General features: G+C 34.2%; 1 protein-coding gene across 3 annotated transcripts in view; it reads right to left on the bottom strand.

Moving 5' to 3' along the window:
• Positions 1-26,252, bottom strand: part of FCHO2 (FCH and mu domain containing endocytic adaptor 2) — a 113,917-nt gene that overhangs the window by 20,665 nt on the left and 67,000 nt on the right. For 2 of the 3 annotated variants that reach the window (XM_070412165.1, XM_070412166.1), the window contains 8 exons: positions 21,861-21,885; positions 15,695-15,752; positions 15,255-15,430; positions 13,582-13,593; positions 13,182-13,206; positions 11,454-11,496; positions 8,771-8,862; positions 3,899-4,002 (listed from right to left, as the gene is read on the bottom strand). In XM_070412165.1, the coding sequence (XP_070268266.1) occupies positions 3,899-4,002; positions 8,771-8,862; positions 11,454-11,496; positions 13,182-13,206; positions 13,582-13,593; positions 15,255-15,430; positions 15,695-15,752; positions 21,861-21,885 (535 nt within the window). The remainder of the gene's footprint in view (positions 1-3,898; positions 4,003-8,770; positions 8,863-11,453; positions 11,497-13,181; positions 13,207-13,581; positions 13,594-15,254; positions 15,431-15,694; positions 15,753-21,860; positions 21,886-26,252) is intronic. The other variant, XM_070412164.1, reaches the window with a different exon arrangement.

Genomic DNA, 26,252 nt, shown 5'->3' with positions numbered 1-26,252 from the left:
AGTTGTATATATTAGCACTGTCTGCTTTAGTTTTGGGAGGACTTAGTATTAACCTGAGCTTTCACTAACCCATTGTTTGCCCTTTATTTTTAGTTTTTACAATCTCCACATTTTCCTTTATAATTCGTTTTAACACTTCCTCATTGAGAAAGTTACCACCATACAGAGATTTGAGAAAATCTTAATTTTACTGTCTTCCCACTTTTCTAGTTTAACATAAAAACAAATATAAAAAACATTGTTCTAATTCATTTATCTTTTACCAGGGTAAATCAATTTTTCCCTCCCAAATTCCTAATTGTTCCAATAATACATTAGCAATACTTCCTGAGGTGTTACCACTTTTTAAAATAAGGCATATTTAGCTTACTTAAAAATAACGTTTTCCTGTTTATAAAAGAATTAAGCAAATACAATATTTATTTAGTGCCTACTATGTATCAGGCCATGGATTAGTTACTAGATACGAAGCAGTGAACAAGACGCTGTTTCTGTCCTTAGTTATTTGAGGAATTTGATAAACAAAAGGCAGGGGATAGGCTTGGAGAGGACAATGGAGGATAATGGAGACATAGGTAATACTTTCAACAATCAGAATAGAAAAAAAAAAGTACAAATTAGCAGGTACAGAATAGTCACGGGGCTGTAACGTACAGTATAGGAAATACAGTCAATAATATTCTAATTGACTACATGTATGGTGTTAGATGGTACTAGATTTATCAGGATGATCACTTTGTAAGTTATATAAATGTCCAATCACTGGTTATGCACCTGAAACTATACTGTACCTCAACTCTAATAGAAAAATAAAACATTATTAAAAAAATAAAAAAGGTAAAAGAAAAACAAACCCTATAAAAATTCATACACTAAAATTAGTCAACTCTTCATTCCATGAATATAAATTTACAGATATAATTTTCATGAAAATTAGAAAGTACTGACCAGTGTTTTACAATTAGTAAACCCCCACTTAACTATTCTTAAAATCTTAGTATTTTGTATTCAGACTGGGGTACTGCAAGGTATTGAGGCCAAATAAAATATTAAATTCAACAGTTGATGTGAAACTAACACGCTTAGGAAAGTCTTGAAAATCAACTACTGTGAGGGACAATTCTCCTGTGGCAACATGGCCTCTATAATGTGGCTGCAATTCTATAATTTAGAATGTGCCTTTTACTACAAGTTTTTAAGAAGAGGCAAAAACAGCTCAAGTGGTTTTTGCTTGTTTTAGAGCATCACTGTCTAGCACTTAAATTTGGCAAGTCCAAATTTGAGATGAGTTGCAACTATAAAATACATAATGGGATTTGAAGACTTAGTACATTCACAAAAAGAATGTAAACACTCAATAACTTTTATATTGATTACATGTTAAATTGATATTTTTATATGAAATAAAAACAGTTTAATGTTTTTACTTATTTATGTGGCTACTAGAACATCTGAAATTATATATGCTTGCATTATATTTTTATTGGACAGCACTGCTTCTCAAACATTAGCATGCATCAGAATCACTTGGAGAGCTTATGAAAACACAATTGCTAGGCCACTCCCCAGAATTTCTGATTTGTCTGGGGTGAAGCCAGAGAAAGTGAATTTCTAACAAGTTCCCAAGAGATGCTAATGCTGCGGCTGGTCTTGGGACCACACTTTGAGAACCACTGCTCTAGATCAATGAGGGCTCTCTGAAGGGGCGTGGGGAAGGTGTTATAGACCTTCTGACAAAAGTGCACATACAAGCATGCAAGATAATAGGCACTCCAACGTACAACTGGAGAGAATTCAAATCAGCATAACCTTTCAAAGGGGCAATACAGCAACAATCATCAAGAGTCTTAAAAATGTGCATTCCATTTACTTCATGGATTTCACTTTTTAAATTTTTAATGAAATAATGTCTGCAAAGAAGTAAACATAAGGACATTCATTAAGACACTGTTTATCATGGAAACTTGGAAATAAACTAAATGTCAAATTCCTAAAATTTTTTTGGAAATGTACTGCTGGCAGTAGTGTCTAAGATAGAGCATTTATGCTATGTAGCCAGTTCAAATGGCGCTCCCTGGGTCCCTTAGAGAGTGGTTTCTAGAAAGCTCTCAAGGCCGAGGCAGAGAGTGAAGGATTCAACTACTAAAGTCTTTTACTTATTTAATAGACTTAAGAACATTAAGATTACTTAACAAAGAATTCTACCACTTTAATTCTATAATTCGTGATATAGAATTCCCAAAATATTTTCAAGTGAAGAAAAATATACACATACTACTCATAACTTTTTGAGCAATTATTTGCACTTGACAATGTTCTTAGGTGTTTTACATATAGTATCACAACAACCTATTATCATTATACTCATTTTACCAATAGTGAAACAGATTCCAAATAAATAACCTACCTACTGTTGCTCAGGTAGTTAATGGCTGATAAAGTTGTGCTTTTAACAACTATATTTTACTACCTCTGAATATTTAAGTACCTATGCATTCAAAAAATTACGAAAGCATATATATATATAAAAACAGCAGTTACTCTTTTGAGTGGTAAATATAGAAGGAATTTTTTGTTCTTTGTGTTTTCTCTATTTTCCAAATTTTACAACATGATCAGGCACTGCTTTTGTAAGCAGGAAAACATCCATGTTATTAAGATGTAACAATTTTTGTATTACTTAAATAATACCATCTCCTTAGCAGCTGATATTTAGTCCTTCATTTCACTTCCACTAAGTCTGTTCATTGGGAATAGGGTTGTAAAAGAAAGATGTCACCATTTCAATGCTTGGTGCTCAAGCCTTTTCATTTAGTCATGAAATATTTTGTAATAGGCCAGGCATTATGCAAAGTATTAAGGATATGAAATTAAATATGGCACAGTCCAGTAACGAGGGCACACACAAAGAAAGTATGGCTCATTAGGGGGAGGGAGAGAAATACAATGTGATTTGTGCACTAAGAGAAACACAAGCAAAATATGAGTATAAGGAAGAGAATGATTAAATCCAGTGGGGGAGAAGTAATGATCAAAGAGGGTTTTATCTACATGGTGATATTTAACAGGATCTAAAAGAAAACTGAGGGGCATTTCAGATACAGGTGGCATAATAAGACATGGATGTATAGAAGAGCATGATGTGTTTGGGGAACAGTGGAAAGTTTTAAGTGGCTGGAACATAGGCTGCAAAGAAGAGAAAGTTGGACAGTTCGTCTGGTAATGCAGGCAGTTCATCAAAAGCCTTGTACATGCAGCTAAAATATTCAATCACATGAAACACTGGATATGTATATCAGGAGAAAAAGATTAAGCTTGACTTTCAGAAATTAAATCTGGCAATTAGATCAGAGGCAAAAAGACTGATTTGGGAGAGCCTCACTCTGACTAGACCCCATAAAATTTCTTTCACTATCTGACAACTTTTGACAACCAATGCTTTTTTTCCTTTTCTTCTTTTACAGCAGTATGTATTTAATATAAAGAAGTCAATTAAGTGATGTGAATTAGTATCCTTTTATACAAAATAAAGAAAGCTGAACTAGATGCCCTCCAGGACTTTCCTGGCAATATACTTCTAAGGCCTAAGAACCAAGAATTATATAAAAACTGCTTCTCAGCTGTGAAACAATGGGTACTGAATAGTACTGTTATAATGTGCCAACTTTCTCAGAAAATCTTTTTTGTCTTAAACAATGTCTTGCTCCACAGGTCTGATAATGAGGTAAGATGGGGGAATGAAGGAACTGTTGTTTGGGAAAACCCTTCTATACTTTGAAAACTCCAGTAGAAAATTCCAAGCATTTAACTGTAAAGTGGGCATAAAGAAAGATATCATTTGCATCTTAAATCAAAACAGTTATAGTTTTTTAAAAAAGAGAAACACCTGAGTACATACTATTTCATTAATCCCACTGAGTTTGCCTGAAGTAAGCTTTGGTCTGGAAGCAGGCCTTGGAGGTGGGACAATGGTGCCTACAGAAAGAGGAGTTGTGGGCCTGGCTGGTGGGGGGAAAAGAAAATTTGAAGAAAATTATTAGTATGTAGCAATCCTGACATAAAAAGACATTCTATTATAGAGAACTGTTAGGATTCAAAGTTCATTTTTAAAGAGTTTTTTTGTTTTGTTTTTAAGATATTTGGTGAAATACTGAGAGCCTATCAATGAAATACACTCTTTTTGAAACTACCAATATTATTCCTGGAAAAAAATCATTAAATTTTCAAGAAAACTGACACACGTAAGTTATATTCCTGTTTCAATTATTTATATAGTTATTAGCTGATGTAAACAAACAATGTAAGGTCTAAGTTCTTTAGTTTATTGCCCATACACCTACTTTACAGATAGTAATGAAAGACCAAGCCTTTGAAACAACACCTTCAAAATAGGAACATGAACTCTAAATCAAACACTTACCTTTAAAACAGTAATTTGACTTTTAAATTGAACCACATTGTAACATTTTTTGTGATAAAAGTATTAAATTTATCTTTATTTTAAAAATTGCCCTAGCCAGTTTGGCTCAATGGATAGAGTGTTAGCCTGTGGACTGAAGGGTCCTGGGTTCGATTCCGATCAAGGGCACATGCCCGGGTTGCAGGTTCAGTCCCCAGTAGGGGGTGTGCAGGAGGCAGCTGATCAATGATTTTCTCTCATCACTGATGTTTCTATCTTTCTCTCCCTCTCCCTTCCTCTTTAAAATCAATAAAAATATATTTAAAAATAAATAAAATAAAATTACCCTAAATCATTCTAATTCATTTTTGTTAAGTATTGAAAATAATCTAACCTTCCCTAAATCCTATATAAATTTAATGTTTACTGTTTTTCAACGCCAGTTGCAAATTTTGGAATTTTATAAATCAAATACTAACCTCCATATTCCTAATTAAAAATAACTCATCATGGTAGAAATTAATGAATGGAATTCAAGTATACACCATCAAAAGTAACATAATTCAGAAACTGGAGAATATAATATGGATGGGAAGAAATATATTTCAGTAAGTTTTATAAGTTTACAGATGTGTAAAGTTAAAAATATGTGAAATGGTCTAAGGATAGATGGGGAAACAACAGGTAAAGCTGAAGCCCTTGGTCAGCAGTGGAGGAATAGGGGAAGAACATGGAGGTGGTAGGAAGCAACCTAAGGAAAAAAGGTAGTTGACACAGGACAGAGAGTAAATGCGATGGGGCTATCTAACCATATCATATGAAGGGATAACATATATAGGCATCTTTTAGGTTGCTTGAAGAAAAACAGTAGAAAGCTGGTAAGAAATCAAGTTAGTTTCTAAGGCTGCTGCCTTTTTCCAGTCAGCAGCAGTTCTTTCATGCTGCACTCCTACTTTAAGCTATACACTGGAAGAAATGTGCACTAACCTGAGACCATATCTCTTCCCTGTGCTATGACACATTTGCTTTAAAGACATGTTCATTATTAATGAAACCAGCACTGGCCAATACTCAAGTTATTTCAAAAGTGTGAGAGGCTAACATAAAAGACATTTACATCTGAAACTTCATTATTGACTAATCATTTGCTTCTCCAAATGGCATTCCGACTGACTCAAAACTAAGCCTAGAAGTGTTAAGTTCAGCTTCTTCAAATAATCAAAAATTGCTGTTTGAGGAAAGCCAATAAAACTAACACAACTGTTTATAAATGAATCATTAATTATAAATGAATCTACCTGCATATGCCAATTAGATACTGCTTCCAGAAGCCTTTGAAGAAGATTACTATAATTGTTTACAAGATTACGAGTCTTAATTGTGGATTTTTGGTAGAAGTAGTGGTGATGTTGATGGTGAAGCTCACTTCCAAGAAATACCCATATTAGACACAGTATATGAAGAAATAAGAAGTGGCCTGTAAATAAGGATAGTAACAGCAGATAGCAGCTAACCTACCCTCTGATAATGCCTAAAGAGAATAGACAAGGCATGTTTCCCATACCATTCTTTACGTAAATAAAGAAAATACTAATCTAGACTCAAGAAGCAATGATGAAGATGCAAAAGAAAAATCAGCAACACTGTTAGCTTCTTCTGTCAGTAATTTTCAGGACATGTGACATTATGGCAAGGGCCACTTTGATCCTCAGAGATGCGGGTGTTGGAAGATCTCTCATCCAAAGCATCAGGAAACCCAAAGGGATGTTCAGCTTTCCAATGCAATCTCTGGAATGCTGTCTGAGCTACACTGGAGAGATGAACTTGTAACAACTTCATCAATAAAGGAAATCACTGACTTTGTGACCATGAAGCAAAAGGAAACTTATATGTGCTCTCTGGTGGTGCTGTTAATTACTGTGAAACAATAATTATCTCTATCAATATCACTAATATTCTTTGAAGGGCAAAGTAATTTGTGACATTATTTTTCAGACTATATAGGAAGGTTAAAATACCAAAGTTAATTTTAAAACTAATCAAAGGTTATTAAGTGCTTTATCATTTCCTAGCTACTAAATATCAAATGATACCTTTTTATCTGAAATTGAAAGTGATAGGGGCAAAACATTCTTTAGACAGGTAGCAAGAGGAAAGAGCTTTTTTTGAAAATGAAGAGACTGCTAAAGAAAATTGTGAGAAACAAAGGGCAGAGTTACATACATAACTAAAGCCTCTGGGATACCAATGTAAAGATTTTTATTAAAAATTTGAAAAAATAATTTATAAAAGAATATTTAAAAAATTGAAAAACACTGCGTAGGACCCTCTTCATTCTAAATACAAAACACCATTCTGACATTATCACTAACCAAAAAAGAGACCTAACGACAACTTCAGTTTTTCCTGTACGATTTTAGTTTCCTTATACAAGCTATTAATAAGGTTATTTTTAGAAAACTAATTAGTAACAAATGCCCATTCAGAAAGGATATAATGACACTTCAGAGTATGTTCAACTCTCTATTGACTATCTCTTGCTGTTTTACAAATATTAGGTACAGATCACTTTCCCTTCAAATTCCAAATTGTTTCAGGTTCAGGTTGCCTAATAACACAATCTAAAAATTTATTTTAAAATATTAATTTCTAGCCTGGCCTGTCTAGCTCAGTAGGTTAAGCCAACATCAACCCAAGAACCAAGAGTTCCGGTCAGGGCACATGCCTGGATGCAGTTGTGGGCTCAATCCCCAGTAGGGGGCATGCAGGAGTCAGCTGATCAATGATTCTCATCACTGATGTTTCTATCTTTCCCTCTCTGAAATCAACAAAAATGTTTTTTTAAATAAATATTCATTTCTAAACAGTCTAATTTTAAATACTAGTGCTTGTTTTATTGTTAATAGTAAGATGTTTTATTATCAATAGTAAAATGTTTCAACAAGGCTTATTGTTTTGTTAATAATGCCAGAGTGCAGAAGACTTTAGAATTTGTAAGACCCAAGTCTGAATCTATGCTTCATCATTTCCTAGTTATATAATCTTAGAGAAGTTCCTAATATTATAAAATGGGAATAAAAACTTCATGCAGCAGTTAATGAAGTGAAATAACACATATGTAACTCCTAGCAGAGTGAGATAGCAGAATCTCAATTGATTTAAGTTCTTTCCCACCGTTCCAGCACTCCCTTAACCCCCAATACTATATGTATGGCATTTCTAAAATCCTAGAGAAGATTGAAGATCAACTTAGAGAAATTTTATTTCCTTGCTTTGAACAAGCTGTGATTTTATTAAACACTAGAGGCCTGGTGCATGAATTCGTGCACGGGGGGGGGGGGGGGGGGTCCCTCAGCCTGGCCTGCAGGATCTGGCCAAAACCAGCTCTCCAACATCCCCCGAGGGGTCCCGGATTGCGAGAGGGCACAAGCCAGGCCGAGGGACCCCACTGGTGCATGATCGGGGCCGGGTAGGGACGCAGGAGGTTGGCCAGCCGGAGAGGAATCGCAGGAGGGCTCCAGGGTGTGTCCAGCCTATCTTGTTCTGTTCTGATTGGCCAGACCCCAGCAACAAGCTAACCTCCCGGGGGAGCGTCTGCCCCCTGGTGGTCAGTGCACATCATAGCGACTAGTCAACTGTCCCCTAGTGGTCAGTACACGCCATGGTGAGCGGTTGAGCGGCCTTAGCATATCATTAGCATACTGCGCTTTGATTGGTTGAATGGACGACCGGACACTTAGTTAGGCTTTTATTATATAGGATGCCTTTTTTTGATGCCTGCTTTGAGTATTGGCAAATGGGATTTTATATTTTGAAGAAAAGAGAAACTTAACATATTCTTGCCAAAACAATTAAAAAGCACTCATCAAGTCCTTTCAGACGTGGGAATTGCTAAACCTTTCTGGAAAGCAGTTTGGCAATAAGTATTAATGAGCATACCTTGTAACTCATAGATCTTATATTGAAAAATTATAAGGATATTATGAGACATGTGCACAAAACTTGTTATATTCATGAATGTTCATAATATTAGAAAATTAGATCTAATGTAAATGTCCATCAAGAAAGCACTGGTTTACATTTATGCATATCTATACAGTTGAATTTTATCTATAAGCAATAAGATTATTTGATGCCTACAAATAAACAACAGGTTTTTTCCCATTTATATGTTAAATTTTTATGGTTTAAGCCATAGGCTCTTTAAGTTAACAAAACCAGTATAAAATCACTTTTATCTGGCAATATGATCTGAGGACAAGTTAAAACATTTTTGATCATTAAGTATAATGATACATAATGAATAAATCAATTACAAAAACTACTGAATTCCTCAGGTTAAAATATATATGTATGTATATATATATTTACCTGATGATGATGAAGTTAGTGAAGCTGAAGATGAATCAAGAGAAAGTCCACCAAACAGGGGATCCCAAGCAAGTAAATCACTGGTTCCTTTCCTACCATAATATTTTTAAAATAAAGATTTTAATAAAGAAATATTTTATTAATACAAAATTTAGTCACTATCATTTTGCAGAATTATAATAGTTCAACATATATGATTAAAAAGTTGAATGTTCTGCCACTAGAATATGTGAAGAAACCTAGAAAATGTAATAAACCCATTTGTTAACCATTATAAGCAGGATCTATTGTGTGAAGATAATAGGAAGAGATAGAAGATTAATCCCCACTAATCACACCTTGTTATACTCTTCACAATCTTAGGGGCTGTCAGAATGGATATAATGATTTCAGCTTTACAAATAAAAAAAGCAGCATGGAGTCTCTAAACAAGCTGCTTAAGGACACACAGCTACTTAATTCTACAACAATGCCAGGTCTTAAGTGATATGAAATTAGAAATTTTGTAAGATCATACTTTATTTTCAAAGAAAAAGAGGAAAGTGTTTTTTAAAAAGTATTGCTCATGTACATTAAGTAAACCCAACACTTGATATAAACTTCAAAGATCTTATCACTGCAGATCATGCAAGGGCAGGGTTTCTCCTTGGACAAGCCACTGCCTGAGACACTAAAGCAGTCTGGTGAAATATCTGGGGCAGACCTGCCTTTCTGAGACATAACCAAGCCAATGACAAAATCATCAAGGAAATCAACATTCTAGTTTCAAAAACCTATGTGCTGCATAACCAAAGTTTTCTTCCACTGACCTCTTGGAATCAATGCACTGTACTGGTTACTCTCTGGATTCGACACCTGGCTCCTTACTTTAATACAAACTTTTATATAAATACTAGAAGCCTGGTGCATGAAATTCAGGCACTCGGGGATGGGGGGTCCCCTCAGCCCAGCCTGCACCCTCTCGCAGTCTGGGAGCCCTCGGGGGATCTCCGACTGACAGCTTAGGCCCATTCCCCACTGTGCTCACCAGCCATGAGCCCGGCTTCTGGCTGAGTGGTGCCCCCCCTGTGGGAGCACACTGACCACCAGGAGGAAGCTCCAGCTTTGAGCATCTACCCCTGGTGGTCAGTGCACATCATAGCGACTGGTTGTTCTGCCATTCGGTCGATTTGCATATTAGCCTTTTATTATATATAGGATAGGATAGCCTCTAGTCTTGAAGCAGCCCACCGTAGCCACTATCTCCTTTTTAAAAAATTTTTTCCAGCTTTATTGAGGTACACTTGACATTAAAATTGTATGTATTTAAAGTGTAAAAAAAGAGAGTAATCCCCATAAAACAATATTTTAATGCATCAAACTGCCATTTTCTTAAATATCTTTTAAAATCTTAGAAAACATGTCCACTACATAATAAAAACGTTACAATGATCTATAGCCACATATCTTGTATCTCAACATGCACCTACATGGACACACTACATCTTGCACAATAAAGCCTAGAATTACAATTGCATATGATTCCTAAAAACATAGTTTAAAAACATAAAACTAGTGCTTAGCTTGAAAAGTATAATTTTAAACTATACATTTATTACTTTTAATCATGCAAAAAACATTAAAACAATGTATTCTTATTGATAGATACAGAAGTGAAAAAAGACCCATGCCACATTGGCTTAAATTATTTTTTCTTTTTAACAGCTGGCAACATTCCTTCTAGCCTCTCCTTTTTCAACTTGAGACACTTCCTCACTTTGAAGCTCATGTAGCCGAAACCGGTTTGGCTCAGTGGATTGAGCGTCGGCCTGCGGACTGAAAGGTCCCGGATTCGATTCCGGTCAAGGGCATGTACCTGGGCTGTGGGCACATCCCCAGTAGGAGATGTGCAGGAGGCAGCTGATCGATGTTTCTCTCTCATCGATGTTTCTAACTCTCTATCTCTCTCCCTTCTTCTCTGTAAAAAATCAATAAAAATATATTTTAAAAAAAAAAGCTCATGTAGTATACAGTCTGTTTTACAAGGTCACAGCCAAAATTGAAGGGAAAAAGTAAGAAATTTTTCATGAGAATAACTAGGTGAAATACAGGTATGTATGAACTTGGAATACTATCAATTATTTAGAAGCAATAAAGCCATCAAGGCAAAATACAGTTGAATGGATTTTTTACATTATTATAAAAAATACTGTCAAATGAGAAATAATTAAAACAATGAAAAACTCCACATGGCATCTGACAGCTTAGGAAACAGGGTAATTCATAACACTCTACTGGAATTAAAACTGAAGAGATAATAAAATTCTAGAAAACAGGACAAAGGATACTTTAAAGGTAGTGGGTAGGAAAGAAAAAAAAGGTAGAGGAAATAGAGGACTTTTAGGGCAGTCATACTATTCTGACTACTACTACAATGGTGGACTTATTATCATCCATTTGTCAAAACTTGCAGGATGTATAACCAAGAGTAAACTTTAGTGTAAACCATGGACTTTGGGTAATAATGATGTGTCAATGTAGGTTCATTATTATAACAAATGTGCTACTCTGATGGGGGAAGCTGAGCATATGTGGGGGCAGAGTATATGCAAAAACTCTGTACCTTTCACTCAATTTTGCTGTGAACCTAAAATTGCTCTAAAAAAATAAAGATTTTTTTAAAAAATTTAAACATGGGACTTACTCATTGGATGAAGCAGATGATTTCGATTTTGTTAACTCTTCACCTATAAAAAATTATCTCATTACAATAAACAATTTAAAAATTCTGGAATTAATAACAAATATAAACAATTAGAAAAAGAAAAAATAAACCTTTAACAAGTTTTCTACTGTAAAGAATATTAAAATAATAAGATTTAGAGTTTTTGCTAAATCTTTATTTCTTCTAATATCTTTCATAAAAAATGACAAGTCAAATCAACTGATTTCTCGTATTTATTAAAATAAAATGGCCGTTGAAAAGAAAAATATGGGCTGCAACTTTAAAAATTAGAACAAATGTTAAATACTTATGTAAGTATCGCTCAAGAATTTTAATTGATGGATCATGAAAGCATTTTTCAAATTCTAAGAATATCATTAGTGATTATTTTACTGGCCAAAAGTAGTTACCAACTCTTGAAAAACATCCTATTTTTAAAAATTAAAATTTGTATAACAATCTAGAGCAAAAATCTCTATAAGACAGTTAGTTTTGCTACCTTTGTAACATGAATCATTTCATAAGGAACTAATACATAGGGGAAAGGCATCAGTAATGCAAAAGTCATGTTGGTTCATAAGAAACCTTCAGTGCACCTCAATGTTTTGCATCATTAAGCAATAGCTGAAAATTACAAACTGTATCGACATGTGTAACTGCAACAAACCATGAGGAACACCTCACTGTACATGATGCCATTCACGTCACCTTCTCCCATTTGGCTCTATTTAGAGTTTGTTTTGCCTCAAAGTGCTTATTGTGCTGCTGTTCTCCATCTTTTTGCAAACTGCCTTCATCTTTATAAGTCGATAGTCTCCTTTTATCCTCATTTTCTTCAAATCCCCTATCATCAAGTTACTCACCATTTTTAAAAAAAAAAAAATCCTACTTTTTGTTTAGTATTTATTATAAATTTAGTGGGTATTTTTAATTGAGCTAGAATTTTTATTAGGATTGATGCTGATTAAGCATTGTTTACAAAATTGCATAGCTTCTGATTGTGCTGCCCAAACTCTTCCCCACAACACTTATTTTTATGCATGATTCTGCACAAGGTATTAACACCCCCAAAATGTTTTTAATATAAAGTGCTATCCTAAAAACCATGTAATAGAAATTGCAATTGTGATCTGACTTAAAAATAGGTAAAACTACAGATTACTCATAAAGGCCTTCCAGCTCAAGAGGGAGTGTTATACCAATTAAACAGTTTAACATTTTTAATCATAAGCTACTCTCTAGCTTTGCTGATTTCTAAAAAACATTGCCCTAGTTGGTTTGGCTTAGTGGATAGAGTGTTGGCCTGAAGACTAAAGGGTCCCAGGTTCGATTCCAGCCAAGGGCACATGCCCTGGTTGCGGGCTCAATCCACCCCCAGTAGGGGACATGCAAGGAGTCAGACAATCAATGATTCTCTCTCATCATTGATGTTTCTATCTCTCCATCTCTCTCCCTTCCTCTCTGAAATCAATAATATATATATAAAATTACATTGTAGTCAGGTATTAAAGTTTATGACATGTCTCAAAGCTAAGAGAGATAAATTGTCTTCTGTTATAAAATAAGTATCCTCTTAGTTTGTTGTGAAAGCTCATGATGAGAAAGGACTATTTCTGTAACTACATATATAAGGCTATAAGGCTACAAGCTTAGTAAATTGCCTGATAAATTTTAATAGAAATAACCAACTTAAAATGTCAAACTTACTAGATGAATTCCGATTCATCTGCACCTAAAACAGAAACGAAAAAACCAAGTGCCATTAAATAAATAATTTAATTTGGCAATGAAATATTTCGTAAAATGTTAATTCTGGGAACCTAAATTTTAAGTTGTTTTTAGTATATCTGCTCAATTGTAAACTGTATTTACATAAAAAGATATACAGAAAAACTTTCAGTAGTTTTTGTTTTGTAGTAAAAAAATAATACATGTACTTTTATCATTCAATAAAATATTTTTAAATATTAGACTAAATATCTAAAACAACTTATGACTTGCTAATTTAAAAAATTTAACACATTTTGAAAATCAATGTTCAAACATTACAATGGTGCTGTGCTTTTTTTTAAAGTCAATAGATAAAAACATAAAATCTTGCACTTACTGGGCTGTGTCTCTAGTAGTACATGGAAAGAAAAAAAAAATCATTTTAGAATTTAAAAATCCTATTTTCCAACTCTAATAATTTGTCTATTCTTTTCTGAAGCATACTTGAAACCTATACAATTTAAAACACATACACTGTTTGGGGGGTAGAGGGAGATACTTAGGCTAAATAAGCAAACTGGGCAAAAAAATATACTCACAATATCTTCTTTTCACAAACCATATTAATAATTAAAAACTTTATGATTATTATTTTCTGAGAATGAAATTAATGTGCTCACTGTTTTTTAACAGATATAAAAGAAAGAAGAGCACAAAGGAGTAAATTAAAACCATCAATGAACTCACAACTCAGTGATAGATGCTTAACATTTTGATACATATTTCTCTAGGCTTTTATTTGATTTATTTACATATGTATTTTAAATCAGTTATGCTCTTACAGAATAAAAATTTTTAATAGTTGCTCTAGCCGGTTTGGCTCAGTGGATAGAGCGTTGGCCTACAGACTGAAGGGTCCCGGCTTCAATTCTGGTCAAGGGCATATGCCTATGTTGCAGGCTCGATCCCCAGTGTGGGGCGTGCAGGAGGCAGCTGATCAATGATTCTCTCTCATCATTGATGTTTCTATCTCTCTCTCTCCCTCTCCCTTCCTCTCTGAAATCAATAAAAATATATTTTAAAAAATGTTGAATGGTTTCACACTCTCTACTTCAGATATATATCATAATTTAACCTTGGCATTAATCTTAATGTTCACTAGTGATGGTAGAATAAAACTTCACTTCAGAAATCTGTCTTTTTGTTGGGAAAAAAGGTTCTAAAATTAAATTCTAAAAGTGAATGAGAGAAAAAAAAATTTTATCCAAATGAATGCATACAGACTACTTAAAATATATAATTAAATAACAAAATGAAATAGTGAGAACTTTTATTCTCTATTATCAAGATGAACAGATTAAAATCAATTATGAATAACTACAAATATACTAAAAAAACAACACATGCTTCCCCCCCATAGTTTAACATTTTTAAATTTAGAGTAAGACATCAATGGAAAGATGTATTATATTTTTTTTCTCCCTCAAAAGCTATTAAGTTATGATATCTTAGAACTGAGAAATTAATCATTATAACGAAAAATTCTTTTTTTAAAAAAAATTCTTTCCCTTTTCTTCTACGAAAAGTATAGAAAACAAATGTTACAGTGACAGACAAAAAAATGCAAAGAGATCGTTTAATCTTTAAATTCATTTTTACAAAATTCCCTTCTACATAAAGTTCACAAAACATGGACAAAAACTTTAAAATTTGATGAGGAAAAGATTAATACTGCTAGTTCACAAAATTCTGCCTGAGACATACAGCAGTATTTATAAAATAAAACAAATGGCAGAAATAGTGGATTTTTGCTTCCTTTGTAATACACTTTCAAAAGGAAGCCAAACTCAGTTCATTTGACTGTATAAAAATTATAGACTATATTCCTCAATAAAGCTGAATAAAAAGAAAAAATATATACATTAAGTATTTCCTCATCCAACGTGCTTAGATACTGCTAAATGATGTCTTACTTTTTATTATTCCTAAAATTAACCAAATGCAGGTAGACAAGGTATTAAAAAAGAAAGACTTCTATTTAAGTATAAACTTGCTCATTTTCTTACTTACAGATATTGCTGGAGAGAGCGTTATATTTCCTATAGATACTTTTAATTCATCCAAGGAAGCCATTGTATGATGTGAGTTATTTGGATGCATAGGTTTAATTTCTATCCGATACTTCTTTGGTTCTTCATCTTCAGAATCAGAATCACTAGATGAGTAGAAATGGTTCTCTTTGGTATGTGAATATCAGTTAAAAAAATTAGTTTTTAAATTGTCTTAATGCAGAACCAGTTGTTTACATATTTAAAAAAGTAACAAAAACCTTTGAGATAAGATAGACTTTAACAGAAATATAACAACTAACTTTTGTTAATAAAAACATGTCAAATGAAGAATATGGAGTCATTTTATTATAATTAAAAATCTGAAGACTGTTTATTAAGTAGATTATTTTGACTGTCTACTTATATGCCATTAAAAATATCCAGATGTTAAAAGGATATCATTCTGATTTGCTTCTGGTTTTATACTATAGCCTTCTTCATCTACATCAGGAATGTTCTATGGAAAGAAGAAAAAGAAAACTCTGTAATGATGGCTCCAACTACAAAAATATTATTAGAGACTAATAATACTAAAATACTAATAATACTAAAAATATTATTAGAGGCCCAGTGCACAAAATTCATGCACAGGTAGGGTCCCTAGAGGCTGCTGGCTGCCGGCCAGGGTGCCTCCCTTGCCCTGGCTGCCTGTCGCCGCCAGCCAGGGGGGCCTCCCTTCCCCCTGCTGCCGCAGGCCCCGTGCCCGGGTCAAACTCCCAGTCAAGAGGACAATTTGCATATTAGGCTTTTATTATATATGATTAGCAAAATAGTCTTAACTATTACTGAGGTGCTGTATCATATATCAAATGTCAATAGGTTAACAAAATTCTAACACTCTGGGGAAATTATGTCTTTTTAATTAGTTTCAAATCACACTCCATGCTTCAGATGTCTAAAATAGAAAAGCATTGCAAAATGAAACAGGAGAAACACTGAAAGGAATCGAACAGGTGTTCAGGTAGAAATGCTAGCAGTTCTGTAGACAAACAATATTCACCCAAATTTTCAAAGTAAGAAAATAAAAGCACATGACTGTGTCTGGGGAAGGGAAATGATTAAATCAGAGGACTGACAGCTTAAGTTAATGGAAAAATAGAGAACAAAAAAATAGAAAAGACTATCAAGAAAAGTAAAGCTACACTAAAATACTATTCTCTTATGAGACTGGCAAAAATTCAAAAGCTTGAATTTTGAATTTCAAAACCGTTGGCAAAGCTGTGGGGGAAATGTACTCTTATACTTCACTGTTATAAATACAAAATACTGCAGGTCCTTGAATAAGGTCATTTTGTTTTAACAATGACTAGATGCCATGGGAACTTAACTCTTGTTTATATCAATTATCCTATGGTGAAATTGATTTAGTTATATAGTTTCACTTAAGGTCGCAGAACCTATCAACAACATGGAGTACTTACTGTATTGCAACCTCTATAAAGAAAAATTTAATAATATCTAACAAAAATACTTATGTGCTTAATCTTCCACCCAGGAATTCCACTTCAAGGAATTTTCCCCAAAGATACACCCCCAACTATTTAAAAATACATATGCAACAAAATTATTCATCAAGATTATAACTCAAATATTACTGGAAAGCACAGTTGAATAAACTGTGGTACATACACAAAACAGTACTATACAGCTATTTAGAAAGAGAGCCCTGGCAATGGTTGCTCAGTGGTCAGAGTGTCAGACTGAGCACTGGAGGGCCGCAGGTTAGATTCCAGTCAAGGGCACATATGTGGGTTGCAGGTCCCATCCTTCTCCCCCTCTTCACCCCCACCCCACCCACTCCTGCCCTCAGGTCAATTGATGTTTCTCTCCCCCCACCCCTTCCACTCTCTAAAAATCAATGGAAAAAATATCCTCACACCTTGGGTGAGGATTAAAAAAAAAAGTACAAAAGAATATATAGTATAATATCTTCTAAGTAAGAAAAAGGAAAAATAAAAAACATGCCTATCAGCTAATCTTTATTTTTTTTTAAAAATCACTGGAAGGATAAATCAAAACACAAAGTTGGTCATCTACAAGGCAGAGCAATGGAGTGGAAGGAATACAGAAGGGAGTGAGTATGCTCTTGTAATTAGGTAAGAGAACATTTCTACTTTCAGAAAAATATATTCACATTCATAAACATGTACATACTTGGGGAGAATGCAAATGTTAAAACAAATTAGTAAAAAGTTAAAGATATACAAGTGTTCTTTGTACTATTTTAGTCTTGCATTTTTTTTGTAAATTAGAAGCTATTTCAAAATAAAAGTTTTTAAAATGGAAAAAAAAAATACTGTCAAGAAATGCCAGGATATCAGATATTATTGGGCAGCCAACATCCTTCTATTGGTAAAGTTTGCCATTCTTTCTCCAACCACTTGCTAAAACCTCAGCAAGAGGAATATAAAGGATTGCTAATCTGAGTCAGGCATAGCACAAGATCAAGGAGAACTAAAAGCAGAATAAACACTCTGATGTAGCCAGTAGTGAGTTAACAGGCTAGATTAAACTCTAGAAGTAAAAAATCTAATATCGGGTAAAGAGCAGATTACATAGATAAAAATATGACCAGTGATGTAGTTATGACCCTAAAAATAGAGCACTTTATTTATTTCTACTTATTGCTTGCTAATATGCAAATAACAGTTAAAAATACTTTAAAAATAAACGTGGCCAAATGTAGATTCATTAGAAAACAAAATAAATATTTTTCACAAAATACTTTATTCCTAATCCCAAGTACCCTAAAAACATACCAGATATTTTAATTTCCCAGAGGTTCTTCTATCTGGGATTTGCAGATGATTTTTATTTTTGAGTTGTACATTTAAAACCTCTATGTTTTGCACCCCAATACATTACAAAAAAACAACAACCTAACACTTTCCTTGTCTGCACCTTGGTCCATTCAACCGTAATTTCTCTATTAGGGCCCAACAATGCTTAGGCAAAGCACTAAGTCAAAAGCAGTATGAAGAAGAAAAGAGCAATTTATTTCCCTCACTAATCTTAAAGGTAGTTTTGGTGGATTGTTGATAGTGGTAGTGATTTAAAAATATATATTGGGCCTGGCTGGTGTGCCTCAGTGGTAGAGTGTCAACCCATGAACCAAGAGGTCACTGGTTCAATTCCTGGTCAAGGCACATGCCCGGGGCTGTGGAGTCAATCCCCAATGGGGCATGCAGGATCTCTCATCGATGTTTCTATCTCTCTACCTCTCTCCTTTCCTCTCACTCTAAAAATCAATAAAAACATTAAAAAAAATACATTTATATATATTTGGATAGAGCTCACAAGTCAATGGAATGTTTCTCAATCTCTCTGTCTGAAATGGGGGAATTGGACAAAACCAAAATAAAAGCAAGTCACACTTCCTTGGTAAACTTTCAAAATACACAGGACCTCAAAATAATTTTTTAAATTATATAGACATTAAACCAAAAAGAAAATAAACAATTTCCCTTCCAAGGTAGCCTACTAATATTTTTACTAATTAGTAAGACTAGCTGTAAATAGAAAACAACAAAAAAGAAAGCCTCCTTTCCCTGCTCAGCACCACTGTAACCCTTCTCCCCAAAGAAAATCGCAATTAAGTTGTCTTGTAACTCATTCTCTTTTATAAAGAGAACACATATACACTAGCCCCCCCCCCAAAAAATAAAAACTTAGGGGGTACATCCCAAGACCCCCAGTGGGTGCCTGAAACCATAGATAGTACCATATACTATGTACACATTTTTTCCTATACATACACAACTATGATAAAGTTTAATTTATATATTAGGCAAAGTAAGAGATTAATAATAAGATATAACAATTATAAAAATATACTGCAAGAAAAGTTATGTGAATGTGGCATTACTAAGTAAAATAAGGATTAGTTGAACACAAGCACAGTGATACTATGACAGTCAAACTGATAAAAAGACAGCTACAAACTGATAACAACCAAGACTAAAGGATGAACAGTGTGTACAACGTAGATATGCTGGACAAAGGGATGATTCAAATCCCAAGTGGGAAGGAGCAGGACAGCATGAGATTTCATCATATTACTCCAAATGGCACACAATTTAAAACTTACGAATTGTTTATTTCTGGAATTTTCCATTATTTTCTGATGGCAACTGACTGCATAACTCAAACCGCAAAAAAGCAAAATCATGGATGGGAGGGACTTCTGTACCCACACATTCATATTTTTAAAACAGCAATTACTTAAAAGTTCATACTTGCTTTTATTTATGTAGTAAGCTCTTTCCATGTCAGCAGACACAGAGCAAGGCAACTATAACATGTTACTTCATCAAGTGAATGTTTAATAATATATTTAACCAGTTCCATCTTGACAGATGTTTGTTTCCACTTTTTTCTAATATAAACAATGATCTCTACCTCTATCTCTCCCCCTCTTTTTTTAAAATATATTTTTTTTTATTAATTTCAGAGAGGAAGGGAGAGGGAGAGAGAGATAGAAACATCAATGATCAAACATCATTAACCGGTTGCCTCTTGCACACCCCCTACTGGGGATCGAGCCCGCAACCCAGGCATGTGCCCTTGACTGGAATCGAACCAGGGACCCTTTCAGTCCCCAGTCCGACGCTCTATCCACTGAGCACAACTGGCTAGGGCACATCCCCCTCTTTTTATGCATATCTTGATTAATCACATATAAGTTTGTCAACATAGTGATAACAGTAAATCCCTAGCAGTAGAATTGCAAGGTCAAAAGAACATGTATTTCTTATTTGGGGAGATACCACCAATGCATTCCTATTTTGGCCAAATGATAGTGAACACAGTAATTTCATTCTAATTTGCATCAGAATGAGGCTACTATTTTGAACATTTCTTATGTTTACTCACCATTTTTATTTCTTCTTATGAAAACTGCCTGTTTTTATTTAATGCCCTTTTCCTACTGGGTCCTTGCCTACCTTTTATATGGATTTGTATAAAAACTTTACAATGGAAAGTAATTAGCCCCTTGTTACATGTCTTGCAAATACATTCTGTCAATTTATCTTTAGTTATTCAAATCCTATGATGTATTTTTTCTAATTTTTTAAGTTTTTTTATTTCTACACAATCAAATTTATCAATCATTTCTTATATGGCATAAGAATTTTGTGTCCTCTTTACAAGTCCTTTTCTAATTCCAGGTAAGTACTGACTAAAGTTCAAAATTGGTTCATAGTGATCATTATAGAATAGAATCAATGAGTTAAGCGAATTAAAAATGTTTTAAGGGAATATATATAAAATGAAACATTAAGTACTAAAGGATTTCATGCAATGTTGCAATCATCAAACAAATACTATACATAATTAATTCAGAAATAAAATGTGTGAGTACTAAAAGTAAATGTCAGCCCTAGTCGATTTGGTCAGTGGGTCCCTGGTTCAATTCTGGTCAAGGGCACATGCCTGGGTTGTGGGCTCGATCCCCAGTAGGGGGCGTGCAGAAGGCAGCCAATCAATGATTCTCTCTTATCACTGATGTTTCTGTCTGTCTCTCCCTCTTCCTTCCTCTCTGAAATCAATAAATATATTTTTTAAAAATAAAAGTAAATGTCAAACATCTGCTGGCTTTTCCATTAATTAATAAACCAAGGTTATCAAAATAGGTAAGTAAGTGGTAAGGTAAATGTTATAACTCTAAAAACACTAATGATTCCTAGAGCTCATTAGGAGTCTATTTCATTATTTTCACTATAAATTTATTAACAAATGATAGTTTTCTTATTTTAAAGCTGAAATATGAAACAAAATACTAATTTTATCTTAATATAAAACACAGTGTTTCACAAAATATCTAGTTATTTATTTTGATATATCATTATGCTGTAACAGATCAAACTGTTTTGGGGCCAAAAGAAACAATAGTTATGCAAGCAAAAACAATAAGCAGAGGAGATAGAAAACTTGGCTCTACTACACTTCACATAACCAGTGTTTAAAGAGCAATTCGAAAAATGTGTCTGTTTACATACTATATATACCATTTGGTAAGTCTACTCTTCCATTGTAACCACAGGGAGCTCCAACTGATATCTTCTTTAATTATATATAAAGAAATATACTTATATAAGAAAAACAAAATAAAAAGCACAGGAAAATATGAACCATGGTTATTTTTTCTAAAATGACAATCTCTTAAATAAAACTTAAATACATGAACAGATAAAGTACTATTTTTAAGAGATCTAAGAACAAATTAATAACAGCACCATATTTTAAAATAAAGTAAGCAGATTTGAGATCTGACATACTCCCCCTCCCCCCAAAAAAGCAATATGCTATGCTACTACTCCAATTTTAGAAGTAAAAGGACCATTTTTTAAAGGTAATTAGAAACATCTTCAATTTAACAGGAAAGCATCTGGCAATATAAAGCCAAATATGCATCTGTAAAATAATTTTAATAGTGGATTTACAATAACATAATTATTATTTTTCTTGAAAAAATTTGTAAACAACTCAACCCAAATATGCTGGGTATTTCCTAATAAAAAAAAGCTCATTTAAATTGTTGATATCAAAGTAAAAATCTACTTACAAGTGAATCTGCATCAGGGCATTCCCTATTAAAACAAACAAAGTATTAGAAACATTAAGCTATCAGAACTATCTGAAAATAATGCAATATTAAAAGTGTCTACCTTGGTATTGAAGCATAACTTTTATTTAAACTTTACAAAAATACTTAGAGAAATTATTTCATGAAGATTTTTAAAAATGATTTTTAAATTCAAAAGAAGGCATTTCTGTACCCATAATCCATGACAAAATAAAACAACACAGGTGTTTTTAAAACTACTTTAAAAAGTACTTCTTTTCCTTGAACATACACATGAATCATATCAAGGAAGCTGTCAGACCTACAAAGATTTCTAGTGGCATTTAATTCTTCAGGGAGAAAAAATGCAAAAAAAAAAAAAAAGAAGAAGAAGAAGAAGAAGAAGAAGGGGAGGAGGAAGGGAGGAGGGGGAGGGAAGGAGGAGGGAGGGGGGAAGGAAGAAGAAGAAGGAGGAGAAGGAGGAGGAGGAGGAGAAGAAGGAGGAGGAGAAGAAGGAGGAGGAGGAAGGAAGAGGAGGAGGAGGAAGGAAGAGGAGGAGGAGGAACAAGGCGGAGGAGGAGGAAGAAGAGGAAGGAGGAAGAAGAGGAAGAAGAGGATGGAGGAAGAAGAGGAAGGAAGAAGAAGAGGAAGAAGAGGAAGGGGAAGAAGAGGAAGGGGAAAGGGGGAAGAAGGGGGGAGGGGGAAGAAGGAGGAGGGGGAAGAAGGGGAAGAAGGAGGAGGAGGAGGAGGAGGAGGAGGAGGAGGAGGAGAAGGAGGAAAAGGAAGAAGGAAGAAGGAGGAAGAAGAAGAAGAAGAAGAAGAAGAAGAAGAAGAAGAAGAAGAAGAAGAAGAAGAAGAAGAAGAAGAAGAAGAAGGCCTGCCTTTTTTTTAAAAAAAAAGTCCACATTTATATTTCTTAGTAAAAAATGGTAAAAAAAAAACATTTTAAAATAAAATTTTAAAACTTTTTTTAAAGTCTATACTTTCAAAACTGACATTTCCAAGTGCAGTACTTTCTATAAGTTAGTCTATATAAAAGGTTTCAAAATGACTTTTCTCCAAATTTGTTAAGTGAGTGGTTAGACTTTATTAACTTTCTAGTCCAGTGATGGTGAACCTATGACACGCGTGTCAGAGGTGACACGGGAACTCATTTTTTTGGTTGATTTTTCTTTGTTAAATGGCACTTAAATATATAAAATAAATATCAAAAATATAAGTCTTTGCCATAACCAGTTTGGCTCAGTAGATAGAGCGTCGGCCTGCGGACTAAAGGGTCCCAGGTTCAATTCTGGTCAAGGGCATGTACCTTGGTTGCGGGCACATCCCCAGTAGGGGGTGTTCAGGAGGCAGCTGATCGATGTTTCTAACCCTCTATCCCTCTCTCTTCCTCTCTGTAAAAAAATCAATAAAATATATATAAAAAAAATATAAGTCTTTGTTTTACTATGGTTGCAAATATCAAAAAACTTCTATATGTGACACGGCACCAGAGTTAAGTTAGGGTTTTTCAAAATGCTGACAGCGAGCTCAAAAGGTTCGTCATCACTGTTCTAGTCTAACGTAATATGTAGTTCAGAACTGGTATTTTATGATTTAACTGATAAACAAATATGACTTTGGATATAAATAAGCAAAAACTATTACTTTAAATATAAAACTAAACATAAAAACCAACCTTCTCAATTAACCTATAATGTAAAATTAAAGACACTGAAGCCATGAGGAATAAGATTAGAAAAAGTTCTATGCATGCATTCTTTAAAAATTCACAAATAAAAATTAGAGTGCATATTTAAAAGGCATTTGGATTAGTTACATATTCTTGGGTTTGAGACAGATAATGCACATAACATCAAGATGTGCCACTTTAACAGACTAAAAATATAGGCATTAAGTACACCTTAAGAGCCAAATGAACAATAAAAAGCACTAAATTAACATATAGGATAAACAATCTCTATCTATCCAAAGACTAAGCACAATCAGAAAAATCTACAAATTAAAAATTTTTGTTACAGGAAGATATAACGGAATATACTGAATAAATGAAAACAGTGTGGAATGACTACACAGCTCTTAATCCAAACTGAAGCACCACAGGGACAGGGTAAATACAAATTTCATGTCTTTGTATCCACTTAAAATCGAAAATTTTTAAAAAGAGCTTCCTTATTATTGGTAAATGAGGAAACCTAAGTATACTCTGAGGAAATGTTCCACCAGAAAAGGCACTGTAATAATAAATTCAATCTCTACAGAATCAAATCAATTAAGATGTTAGAACATTTCTACTTTCTACCTTTTTTAAAAAGTACAGTTTAAATATAAAAGCAAGGGTACAACGTCCAAACAGTTTGTGCTCTGGCTTTAAGCAGAACTCTGCGGTGTTTATGTCACAACACTCATTTGCTTGCCTTCACAGCGGGCTCTATGTGACCTGCAGATGAAGCCCCAGGAAGAGCATACTCTAAGCAGGACCCTCTTCCACAACTGCTGGCATTTCAAAAGCCTGAGCCTATGAGAATAATTCTGCCAAGAACCTTGGGCATTTTAAGCAAAGTGAATTCTAACATTTTTTCTGCCAGGAAGTGTTGAAAGAAGGCAATGATGGTACAATGGTTTAAGGATAATTTTCTGTCTAGCATTCTCATTGGTAAAAATATTACAATATCCAAATGGCCTATTGATTATACTGAGAAATTACTCACCATGAAAAATTATTTAAAAACATAGATATAGCCCTGGCTGGTTTGGCTCAGTGGTTAAAGTGTTGGCCTGCGCACCAAAGGGTTGTGGGTTCTCTTCCCAGTCAAAGGCATGTAACTCGATCTCAGGCTTGATCCCGGGCCCAGTAGGTACATGAACAGGAGGCAACCAATCTATGTGTGTCTCTCTCACATAGATATTTCTCTCCCTCACTCCTCTTTCTCCCCCTACCTCCCTTCCACTTTACCTAAAAACAATGGAAAAATTTCCTTGGCCCAGGTTTCGCCCTAACCAGTTTCGCTCAGTGGATAGAGCGTCAGCCTGCGGACTCAAGGGTCCCAGGTTCGATTCCTGGTGTACCAATTTTGTACACCAGGCCTCTAGTAATTAAAAATAAATAAATATATAAAAACAAATATTGTAAGCTCCCTGAATGAACTGCTGTGAAAAGCATACATTATAAAAATATTTAATTTATAGCCATTATTTTTGTTTGTTACTCCTTGGCCCTTGACCGGAATGGAACTCGCAACACTTCAGACCAATGCTCCAATCACTGAGTCAAACCAGCCAGGGCTATGGCCATTACTTTTTATAATATAGTCACTAACAGATGAACTGGCTGCATTAAAAATTTACTTACAAATCAATTGTTTAGACTTCAAAATGTATTTCCAATGTTATAAAAAGAGGTTAGATTCCATCCCCTTAGCAAAATACCCCTTTCATAAATGCTCAAAATAGACATTTGCAGGAGAGATGACAAATCTCATCTATAGATATAAATCACTTTGTAACTGTCTTAATTTGTCAACCAAATACCACTTAGAAGAGAGGATGAAACAGACATTTAGAATGGCCAGAAATGCTGAAAAACTCAGATGATAAGAATATAATTAGGTAGTAGTTAAAAACACCCAAAGCACAAAACTCTTGTACTGAAAATATGAATGCCCATCAAAATATTAAATCTCGTGTGAGTTCTGATTATGCTAGAGAAGAGAAGAATTTTAAACAAATTTTCAGCCAATGTCACTGGGTCAACAAAACACTTAAGACTTTTAATTAGTGTCTTTCAATCTGGGTTGAGTAATTACAGAAAGAAGGATTTCTCCAGTTCCACTTTGTCTCTGGCTAATCAAAACTCATTGATTCTCAACCCCAGATGTATATAAGCAATTACATAGGCTGCTTAAAACAAAACAAAACAAAACAAAACAAAACAAAACAAAACAAAACAAAAGACTATGCTGGGGCCTCCTGACCATGAATCTGGTTAAATTGGTCTGAGATGGGGTCAGGCATAGATTATTTAAATTTCCCAGGTAGTTCAAATGTGCAGTCAAGGTAGAAACTTCACTTAGCTAATACTAGTTGAAATTCTTTTTTTTTTTTTTAATCCTCACCTAAGGATATACTTTTATATTGATTTTAGAGAGAGGAAGGGAGAGAAGGAGGGATGGAGGGAGGGAGGGGGAGGAGGAGGGAGAGGAGGAGGGAGGGAAGAAAGAGAGAGAGAGAGAGAGAGAGAGAGACAGACAGACAGACAGACAGACATCAATCGGTTGCCTCCTATATACATCCAGACCAGGGATCATACCTACAATCTGGTTATGTGCCCTGACCAGGAATTGAACCCGCAACCCTTTGGTGCATGGGATGATGGTCCAACCAACTGAGCCA

Source organism: Myotis yumanensis, unplaced genomic scaffold, assembly GCF_028538775.1.
Source record: "Myotis yumanensis isolate MYYU_CA2020_CCGP unplaced genomic scaffold, mMyoYum1.0.hap1 SCAF_4, whole genome shotgun sequence".
NCBI lineage: Eukaryota > Metazoa > Chordata > Mammalia > Chiroptera > Vespertilionidae > Myotis > Myotis yumanensis.
The sequence above is the reverse complement of the archived record's forward strand: the minus strand, read 5'-3'. Positions and strand labels throughout refer to the sequence as shown.